At 38.6% G+C, this 11,450-nt stretch overlaps 1 protein-coding gene across 6 annotated transcripts in view; it reads left to right on the top strand.

Moving 5' to 3' along the window:
• The window catches only part of VEZT (vezatin, adherens junctions transmembrane protein), an 81,320-nt gene that overhangs the window by 53,917 nt on the left and 15,953 nt on the right, over window positions 1-11,450 (top strand). For all 6 annotated transcript variants that reach the window (XM_010857998.1, XM_010857999.1, XM_010858002.1 and 3 more), the window contains 3 exons: window positions 3,418-3,749; window positions 6,053-6,246; window positions 9,518-9,618. In XM_010857998.1, the coding sequence (XP_010856300.1) occupies window positions 3,418-3,749; window positions 6,053-6,246; window positions 9,518-9,618 (627 nt within the window). The remainder of the gene's footprint in view (window positions 1-3,417; window positions 3,750-6,052; window positions 6,247-9,517; window positions 9,619-11,450) is intronic.

Below are 11,450 nucleotides of genomic sequence, written 5' to 3'. Positions count from 1 at the left end.
CTGGGATGGCCCAGAGGGATGGTATGGGGAGGGAGGAGGGAGGAGGGTTCGGGATGGGGAACACATGTATACCTGTGGCGGATTCATTTTGATATTTGGCAAAACTAATACAATTATGTAAAGTTTAAAAATAAAAAAAAATTAGAAAAAAAAAAAAAAAAAGAACTGGACATGGAACAACAGACTGGTTCCAAATCAGAAAAGGGGTACATCAAGGGTGTATATTACTGCCCTGCGTATTTAACTTATATGCAGAGTACATCATGAGAAACACTGGGCTGGAGGAAGCACAAGCTGGAATCAAGATTGCCGGGAGAAATATCAATAACCACAGATATGCAGATGACACCACCCTTGTGGCAGAAAGCAAAGAAAAACTAAAGAGCCTGTAAGAGGAGAGTGAAAAAGTTGGCTTAAAACTCCGCATTCAGAAAACGAAGATCATGGCATCTGGTCCCATCACTTCATGGCAAATAGATGGGGAAACAGTGGAAACAGTGACAGACTTTGTTTTTGGGAGGGCTCCAAAGTCACTGCAGATGGTGGCTTCAGCCATGAAATTAAAAGACGCTTGCTCCTTGGAAGAAAAGTTATGACCAACCTAGGCAGCATGTTAAAAAGCAGAGACATTACTTTATCAACAAAGGTCTGTCTAGTCAAAGCTCAGGTTTTTCCAGTAGTCATGTATGGATGTGAGAGTTGTACTATAAAGAAAGCTGAGCACTGAACAGTTGATGCTTTTGGACTGTGGCATTGGAAAAGACTATTAAGAGTCCCTTGGACAGCAAGGAGACCCAACCAGTCCATCCTAAAGGAAATCAGTCCTGAATACTCATTGGAAGGACTGATGCTGAAGCTGAAACTCCAATACTTTGACCACTTGATGTGAAGAACTCACTCATTTGAAAAGACCCTGATGCTGGGAAAGATTGAAGGCGGGAGGAGAAGGAGATGACAGAGGATGAGATGGTTGGATGGCATCATCAACTCTTGGACATGAGTTTGAGTAATCTCCAGGAGTTGGTGATGGACAAGGAAGCCTTCAGTCCATGGGGTTCCAAAGAGTCGGACACAACTGTGCAACTGAACTGAACTACCTCTTACCACTCACCATTATGTGCAAGGTACCTTGTTAACGCCCACCTGCATTACTGCAGTAACCTGTCTCCTGCTCACCTCCCTATTATCTATCAACACAGCAGCCAGAATGATCTTGTTAAAGCTTAACTCGAATTATATTACTCTAATGCTTAGAAACCTTCAGTAGCTCCCTGTTTCTCTTAAAAATCCAATTACACACTCTCCCTCTTGCTTATTGTATTCCTCTGCTATTCTCTCCTTCCTCTTCCTCTCACATATACACACACAATCACACATTTGCTGTTTCCCTTCTCTGCTATATTCTCCCCATACACTGTCAGCCAAGAAACTTATCTTTTACTTGTTAATATCTATTGCCCAACTACTTGAACATAAGCTCCATCAGGGCAGGGATATTTTTCACCTTTGTTCTCTGCTGTATTATTAGCACCTATAATACTGCTTGGCACATCATTGATGCTCAAAAAACACTTGTTGAATGAACAAATAAAGGGATAAAGAAAAATTTGGGGGGGGCCACACTGCACAACTTGTGGAATCTTAGTTTCCCAACCAGGGACTGAGCCTGGGCCACAGCAGTAAAAGCACAAAGACAGCCACAGGACCACCAGAGAATACCCAGGAAAATTATTTTAGTGAAGAAATTTAATGGTTAAGTAAGATTTCTGCAATAGCTTGTATTTATATTTAAGAATTCTTGGTGTATCTTTAGTGATTTGAAATTTTGGCCTTATTTAAAAACAATGTTAATAGTAAAATAGGTTTACATTAAATTATCTTAATTCATTATTTACATAATTTTAAAATTCATTTAATATACCAGTTTAAATAATGTCCATTTTCATATTTATAAAAAACTAGAATCTAAATTATCCAAAGTGGTTGAATCCTCTCTGTTATCTGCTAACTCCTTTTCATACTAGATTGTATTTGTGTGTTTGATACTGTCCTCTTGAACAGGACGATTTCTAGGAATCCTTTGCTGCCAGGATCAAGCTGTGTCTTTTAAGAATGGTTGTTGTAGTTTCTCATGCCAGACATTCCTGAGTATGATCACTCTGGAACTGATTTTTATGTTATTTCTTAGCTATTTCCTAGGCCAAAATATTGGTATAATTTTGAACCCCAAACTCTGGATCCATCGGTGACTTATTTCTTTGGACTTACACAGACCCATCATTCCTGCTCTCTCCATTTCTCCTTTGTATACAGTTTAAAAAAAATAATTCATCAAAGAACATTCATTTCTAATTAGGTGTGTCTTATTCCATCAGCATTTCTCTTTTAGGACAGTCAGTCAGTCCGTTCAGTCACTCAGTCGTGTGTGACTCTTTGCAACCCCATGAACCGCAGCATGCCAGGCCTCCCTGTCCATCATCAACTCCCAGAGTTTACCCAAATCTATGTCCATTGAGTCGGTGATGCCATCCAACCATCTCATCCTCTGTCGTCCCCTTCTTCTCCTGCCCTCAATCTTTCCCAATATCAGGGTCTTTTCAAATGAATTAGCTCTTTGCATCAGGTTGCCAAAGTATTGGAGTTTGAGCTTCAACATCAGTCCTTCCGATGAATATTCAGGACTGATTCCCTTTAGGATGGACTGGTTGGATCTCCTTGCAATCCGAGGGACTCTCAAGAGTCTTCTCCAATACCACAGTTCAAAAGCGTCAATTCTTCGGTGCTCAGCTTTCTTCACAGTCCAACTCTCACATCCATACATGACCACTGGAAAAACAATAGCTTTGACTAGACGGACCTTTGTTGACAAAGTAATGTCTCTGCTTTTCAATATTCTGTCTAGGTTGGTCATAACTTTCCTTCCAAGGAGTAAGCGTCTTTTAATTTCATGGCTGCAGTCACTGTCTGCTAAACTGGTATAAGCTGCTATAGGATCAGAAGTTTGTATGTGCTATAACTACATTTGATGTAACATGGGCTTCCCAGGTCTCGCTAGTGGTAAAAAATCGCTTCTAGTGCAGGAGCTGAAGGAGTTGTGGGTTTGATCCCTTGGTCTGGAAGATCCCTTGAAGAAGGGCATGGCAAACCACTCCAGTATTCTTGCCTGGAGAATCCCTTGGACAGAGAAGCCTGGTGAGCTATGGTCCATAGAATCACAAGGAGTTGGACATGACTAAAGCAACTTAGCATGCAGGGATGCATTCTTCACTACTCTTAGAGTTAGTTCAAGCTCAGCTATATTCATTACTTAGGATAAAGTGAAAAGTTTAATCCAGAAATTAAGATAAATAAATTTGTAGTTTGTTTTGAATATTGGCCAGTATTTTTTTATTGATCTTGTTCTTTTTTTCTTTTTAGGTTCTGTTTCAGCTCTGGGTGGCACAGAGTTCAGAGTTCTTTAGGCGGCTAGCCCTGTTACTTTCTACAACAAATTCACCTCCTGGGCCCTTACTTACTCCAGCACTTTTGCCTCATCGTATCTTATCTGATGTGACTCAAGGTCTACCTCATGTTCATTCTGCCTGTTTGGAAGAGCTTAAGCGCAGCTATGAGTTCTACCGGTACTTTGAAACTCAGCACCAGTCGGTACCCCAGCGTTTCTCCAGAACTCAGCAGAAGTCAAGAGAACTGAGTCATGTTCACACGGCAGTACGCAGCTTGCAGCTGCATCTGAAAGCATTACTGAATGAGTAAGTTTAGAAGCCACGTAAGGAAACATCCCCGTGATTAGCAGGCTTCATTCTCCTGCCATTGTGGTTGTTGGCTTGTGTCCTAGCTGAAAAGAAGCAACAAAGTCGAGACATGCAGCCTAAAGGGTGGTTTCAACCTACAAATGTAACAAACTGGTTTGTTAGTACTGTAGTTGGGGGAATTCATTTATAGTTTTTACTTTTTTTATTTCAACAGAAAACCTAGAAAGATAGGACAAAAGCCGAGAAGTATTATTATATGTAGTTGAAGAGTATTATATTGCTATTTTTCTGAATAAGAGGTTTGGACATTTTTCTATAGCATAGAACAAGTTTTTTGGCCCCAATTGGATAGTAAAATGTAGGATCCATGGTTTATATTTGTTGATCTTCTACTTCGCATGGTATTGTTAGTATTCCACCTTAGTAAAATGCAGTGTCCAGTCATTTCAGTGAAATTTTTCTATAACAGATACTCATAGTATAGGACTGCATCAAATGAATGAGTTGGTTCATGTTGTGTTGTAATCAGGGGAAGGTCAGAGGGATTTAATGAGTTGAGAAGATTGTAGGTGATGTATTTGACGCTGGATACCAAGCAAGATGTGGAAGGGGGAGGGCAGCAGTTGATTTTCAAAGATAAGAAAATGCATCAGAAGGACTTGAAATCTCAGTAAAATCAAAAGGCTCATTTACCAGAGTGAAGAAGGATGTGATGTACACAGATAGGAAATTAAGGTCAGAAAGACTTTTTAAAAAGATAAGTTTTTAACCATCAGTTCAAGGTCTGAGATAGGTATATAATACTCATGTAAAGGTTGAGCCATAGGGAACAATTAAGACACTATGAGGCGGTGATGTTCCATTGGTCTGTTGCTGCTGTTCTAAGAAAGCTATTTCCCACTGGGAATGTGGGAGATAAGGCTGTCCATTTGAGTGGGTGGCAAAAGGTGGATCATCATGAGAGGAAAACAAGATTTCAGTGGATAGAAAGGTTGTGTTAGGCAAACCAGGGTCTATCAAGAATTAATGTTTGGCAGTGGAATCAGAAATGTCAGGGTGTAATAAAATGCATTAGCATGAGGAAGATGGTTTGGGAAGAAAGAGTACTACACTAGATGGACATGAAAATGACAAAGAAGGGCTGTGTACCTTGGCCAGGGATTATGGAAAATACATGGGAGGTATGTTTCCTGTTAAAAAATGAAAGATTTTATGTATGCTACTGTAATCACCCTTCAAAATACTTCACTAGAGAGCAGTCCAGTCACAGAGCATCATATCTGATTTGCTCTTTAGCACTGCCACACACAGCTTTGAAAAGTGTTAAAAAAATCATTCTGTGTTTCATTCCTCCCACTTGCTTGTCCCACTTGCTGTTCCCACTCTCACTTGCCTGCAGGAGAACATTAACTCTGTAAGTGTTCTCCTGGTCTGTAGAGTGCCTGCTGCCAGAGGAATGTTTCTGAGCCTTATATTTGGTTTCTTACTTATCTGAAAAATTTCCCTGGATTTGGAGTGAGTGTAGCAGCTTAGACTGAAGTCTGTATAAAACACTCTGCAGAAAGGGCTTGGCATAAACTGACTGCTGTCTGCTCTCTCTTTATTTCTCACTCCTTTACCTCAGTCCAGCCAAACTGTATAAATGCTATTTCCCACTACCATCTAGAATGACCTTCATCTTCTGTACATGCTCCGGTTTTATCCATCTTTCAGTGCTACCTCAGAAGTACCTCTTCCTTAGCATAGTAACTTGCTCCTCTTCTGAATTCTTTTAATCCCTTCTTTCTCTCTGTCATTTTGTGCCTGGATATAACCCAGCTTTACAATTTACCAGCTGTATGACCTGGGCAAGTTTCTTCAACTCTCTAGAACTAATTTCTCATCTTTAAATTGGAAATAAAATGTTAGTTTTAATTTTTTTTATATTATATATGTATGACTTCTCTGGTGTGGTTTAAGTTTCTTATAAGTAGGAAGTAGGTTTAACTTATCTTTTTAGTTTGTAAAAATGCCTGGTATATATGCAAGAAATATTGGTTGAAGAAATATATAATACTCTTTATAAACTTTTTTTAAAACTGGTAAATGCATATAATGTAAAATTTAGCACTTAACCATTTTTAAGCTACAGGTAAGTGGCATTAACTGCATATGTATTGTTGTGCAACCATCACCACCTTCCACATTCAGAACTTTTTTTCATCTTACAAACTTTTTTTTAAAATAAACTTTGTGAATTATACATTTCGTTTCATAGTTTCAAAAACAGAAATCTGTTTTTGTTTTTCTTTATTACTCAGGGTAATAATTCTTGAGGATGAACTTGAAAAGCTTGTCTGTACTAAAGAAACACAAGAACTAGTGTCAGAAGCTTATCAAATCCTAGAACAGAAATTAAAGTTAATTCAGCCCCATGTTCAAGCAAGCAACAATTGCTGGGAAGAGGCCATTTCTCAAGTGGACAAATTGCTACGAAGAAATACAGATAAAAAAGGTACCTGTGAGAGAGTACTTTTACATACACTTACCAGACATACTTATTCCCCAGTAGGACTTTATGAGGTTTACTTCTTGTCTGCATGATAAAACTGATTTGATAAAATCTCTTAGTTGTCTAAAAAAAAAAAAAAAAATGAACTTATATGTGCAAATTGACACTGAATATAAAATATGGGCTCTTATTTTTGTAAATAAAAAATGAATATCATTTGAAGTTTCCCTGAATCATATACTTCCTTTTTTAAAATTTTAACTAAAAAATAGATTTTAATAGTATTATTCCATTATTAGAAATTCCAGAAACTCTTTTCCAGTTAGGGTAATAATGAGTTTTGATAGTCAGAGACCAGAAATTGAATTTACTTTTAAGATAAAATACTTCATTAACTTCACTAATTTAATTGTAAGTGTTTGGCATATTAATCTTTAAACTTGTGCTATAAGTCAATAATATGTTTATCCCTTGGACCTTTATTATGATGTTAAGAGGGAGGGGACATATGTACACCATGCTGATCATATTGATGTTTGACAGAAAACAACAAAATTCTGTAAAGCAATTATCCTTCAATTAAAAAATAAAATAAAAAATTGTATTATTGCCAAAGGTGAGTAATGCTTTATCACCCTGTAAGTCATCGCTTTGTTTGTAGCTGGGTCTGTAATGCTTTGTTTACTGTCTTGAGCAAACTGAGCAAGTCCTTAGATAGTAAAAGTATTAGCATTTTTCAAAGGAAATGTAAACAAGCTAATTACTGATATACTACCAGTACATTTCCTCAGATGTAAATAGTGAATAATTCTTTCTCTAAAAGTTAGATTTGCCAAGAGTTTTTAATATGTGCAAATATTTATGCATATTAAACTCTTTTAGATGATTTAACTAGAGCTTTCGGGTGTATTTTTTATAAATAGAAACACTCAGGAGACCACTGGGTGTTAGAAGATGCATCCCATTCCTGCCTCCCTCAGCATACTGTAAGATACTGAATCTTAGTCACTTAAACATGATTGTTAAAACAGTCTCAAATCATTGGGCAGGTGATAAGCCATTTCTTGATTTGCTCATAGGTGGTAATGATATGAACTAAGATACAAGTATTCAGAAACTTTTCTCACTAAAATGCCCATCGTAGCCTTGGATACACAACTTGAAATAAAATTGTTGGTTTAAATTTTTTAAGAAATAGGTGCTTTAGTTAGCTGTATCTTTTTATTTTAAGTATTTTAAAATTATAGGAATATCACAAGAATAATTTTAAGTACCCCTTAATTCCAGATTTCCCAGTTTTTTACACTCTACCACATTTGTGTGTGTATTGTCTATAAATTCTTTTGGTGGTATTATTCTAAACCATTTAGTTAAGAAACAGACATGAAATCCCATTGCCCCTAAGTACTTCTGTTCATATTTTTAAAAATCAGACATTCTTCTGCAAACCCACAGTATACCAACAGAATTAGGAAACAACCCAAGGTCCTTCAGCTGACGAATACATAAATCGTTACATCCATCCATACAGTGGACTACTACTTAGAAATAAAAAAGAAATGAACTACTACTGCTCTGTCAGTAAGGTGGAAGATGCACTCTGCTAATCAGCAGAAGTTCGGCTCACATCACTGCACACTGTGTGATTCCACTTACAGGACAGCCACAAAATGACAAAGTTTAACAGGAAGAAGAAACGTATCAGTGATTACTAGGAGTTGGATATGGAGGGAGGAATAGGGCGTAAAGAGGCAGCATTAAGTAGATGTTTTGAAGTGATAAGACTATTCTGTATCATGATCAGTGGTAATGGTGATTACATGACTGTAATTTATCTAAATTCATAAAATTGTGTATCGAAAAGTGAATACATTAGCTTAAAATGTTTTCACCCACTACTTTTAGCATCCATTGATAGTTCTGGCTTCAGCTGGATATTGCTGTGGTGGTTGCCAGATGGTAATTTTCTAATTCCGTTTCCACCTGCACTTACTAGTTGACACTATTTTAAGGTTAAGCATCCCCCTTTCTACTTACTTACACATTTATATTAGTATGGGTTCTTATTTTATTCACTAGATCATAATTAGTTACTCTTATTTTATATTGTTGCTCAGGTTGTCCGTAGTTCAACCAGAGGGAGCCCATTCAAGGTGGTTCCTATCACCATCATTCTTTGAGCACTTGTTGACTTCGTCTCATACTTTCCTTGCCTCCAGCCCTAACATCTGCCTTGTCTCCAAAGAGCCTCATTCTTCTTAATAGAAAATGACCTTTAGAAACCAAGATCTGAAGTGCTAGGGATGCTCGTGGCCCTGGGATATTACTGCTCTTACCACTTATCCATGTACAGAACTATGGAATACATCTGCACATATACATGTACAGGCTACAGTCCCTCGGGTCACAAAAGAGCTGGACACAACTGAGCACACATACGACTCATATGCATGCACACACACATCTGTCTCTGTTTGTAGATCTATCTGTCTGTCCATATATGTTATATACCACACCTTCATACCAGTACCTCCAGCGCAGTTTCAGGAGCACAGAGTTTATTCTGGCCTCCCCCTCCTCTGTGTTTGTTCTTCCCTTTTGTGATAATGAGAAGCTTGACTGTCATCAGTTTCAATATGTTTACTTTACTTACTCAGTCTTTTGTATGAAACTAGTCACCTGACACTGTGGGCTAAGTCACATTTTTGCTGATGATACCCACTGAGAGTTCTCCCCCGCTGGCCTAGATTGCTCTGACCATACCAGCCCATGCTAGCCAAGAGTCTCCCCCAACTCTGAAAGCTAAAATCTAGAGGCTTAACACCTACTTCTTTAAAGTAGACAGATAATGATAAAAGAGAGCTGAATATGAAGCTAAATAACCCCGAGATTGGAAGTCAAACACTGTCTTTTAATAATTAATCGAAGTTAAGCTCACCTGAGATGATCTTTTCAATCTTTTACTTACGAAACTCATTTCCAATCCTAATTTCTCCTGAGAATAAAAATGGTATAAGTAAAGTGCAGAATTGAAGTTTCTTTTTCGTAGGGAAGAGTGACGATAGTCTGTCTTGAGTCTGTTTCTATGCCATGAGTAAAGTTGATTGTTGAAGTATTTAGAGTGCCTCCTGTGTGCCAAGTACTATGGTAAGGTGAAAAAGGAAGAGAGAAAACAGGTTTTCTTCTCCAAGAGTTTATTTAAATTATAAATCTACAGATGGTACTCTTTATTAACGTTAGTAGATACTCGCTCATTTCCGTGTTCCTTTTTAAGGGCATCCTGAAATGGCATGTGAGAGCCCACGCTGTACTGTGGCACCTGTGCCGCAGCCTCCTCTACACATCGCAGACAAAGATCCAATCCCTGAGGAGCAGGTAAGGATGAAAACGGCTTTTCTTCCCTCTAAAGAGTTTAATGTACAAACCTTACCTCCCTTTCTCTGTAATTGACATGGATAATTGTTGAATTAGAATTTTCCAGGGTTCAATCCCAATTTGGGAAGATCCCCTGAAGGAGGGCATGGCACCCCATTTTGAGGGCTTCTCAGGTGGCGCTAGTGGTAAAGAACCTGCCTACAAATTCTGGAGATGTAAGAGACAACAGGTTCAATCCCTAGGTCAGGAAGATCCCCTAAGAAGGAAATGGCAACCCACTCCAGTATTCTTGCCTAGAAAATCCCATGGACAGAGGAGCCTGGCAGGCTACAGTCCATAGGGTCACAAAGAGTCTGACGCGACTGAAGCGACTTAGCACAGAACAGTTGTTGAATAATTGTGAACAGTTGTTGAATTTATATTTCTAATCTTCAAAGATCACAACACAGTGTATTGAATTTATATCATATCTAACTAATTTATATCATATCATATAACTAAGAACATTAGTTCTTAGTGTCTTGAATTTTAATCCATTGAATCTACCAGAAGATTTTCCTGTTTATATCTAATTGTCCATTTCTTAAATACTCGAAAGTGATGAAATGCATTAAAAATTAGTACATTGGTAAAGGTACCTTCTGGGATGCTGGAAATGTTTTTATCTTGATCAGAGTGGTGGTTCCCAGTATGTGTACATCTGTAAAAATCCTTTACACTTAAGATTTGTGCATTTGAATGTATCTATGTAAGTTATGTGAAAGATGCTTGGTTGTGTCTGACTCTTTGCGACCCCATGGACTGTAGCCTGCCAGGGTCTTCTGTCCATGGCATTCTCTTCTCCAGGAGGTCTTCCCGACCCAGAGATTGAACCTGGGTCTCTTGCGTTACAGGTATATTCTTTACCATCTGAGCCCAGGGAAGCCCAAAAGTGTGGATCGGCAGGATGTATGCTAAACCTCACTTTTAAAATACTTTTTAGATGATTAAGTTAGATATTGACAACAGATTGCTTATTCTGAAGAAGACTTTTCTTCTGAAGAAGAAGACTTCTTTTTCTTCGTCATTTTGTCTATTCAATATTCTTAATTGCAAAGGGAGACCAACCCTACTTAGTTTAACAAAGAAATTTATTTAAAACCGTTAGCTAGCTGACAGAATATTTCAGAGGGCCAGATGATGAGCTTAAAGCAGGCTGGGGTACACAGCCAAAGTCACTCAAAAGCACTGTTCCAGTGGCGGCGTCACCGCTGAGTCACTGGGTGTAGGCATTGCCACTTGTTGCATCATGTAAATAATGAAAACTATATTCAGAACCTCTACCTCTAGAAATTTTGTCTGCCACCATCCTTGCCAGAATAGTTTCCTTAGAACTTCTGTTCTTTTATCACAAACTTCTGAATCAGATCTGACCCAGTTACACCTGATTTCAGTTCAGTTGCTCAGTCGTGTCTGACTCTTTGCCACCCCATGAATTGCAGCACACCAGGCCTCCCTGTCCATCACCAACTCCCGGAGTTCACTCAGACTCACGTCCATCGAGTCAGTGATGCCATCCAGCCATCTCATCCTCTGCCGTCCCCTTCTCCTCCTGCCCCCAATCCCGGAAAAGCGTCCGGGTCTTTTCCAATGAGTCAACTCTTCACATGACGTGGCCAAAGTACTGGAGTTTCAGCTTCAGCATCATTCCCTCCAAAGAAATCCCAGGGCTGATCTCCTTTAGAATGGACTGGTTGGATCTCCTTGCAGTCCAAGAGTCTTCTCCAACACCACAGTTCAAAAGCATCAATTCTTCAGCGCTCAGCTTTCTTCACAGTCCAACTGTCACATCC

Source organism: Bison bison, unplaced genomic scaffold (genome assembly GCF_000754665.1).
Source record: "Bison bison bison isolate TAMUID 2011002044 unplaced genomic scaffold, Bison_UMD1.0 scf7180017864383, whole genome shotgun sequence".
NCBI lineage: Eukaryota > Metazoa > Chordata > Mammalia > Artiodactyla > Bovidae > Bison > Bison bison.
This window is presented reverse-complemented; position numbering and strand designations above follow the sequence as displayed.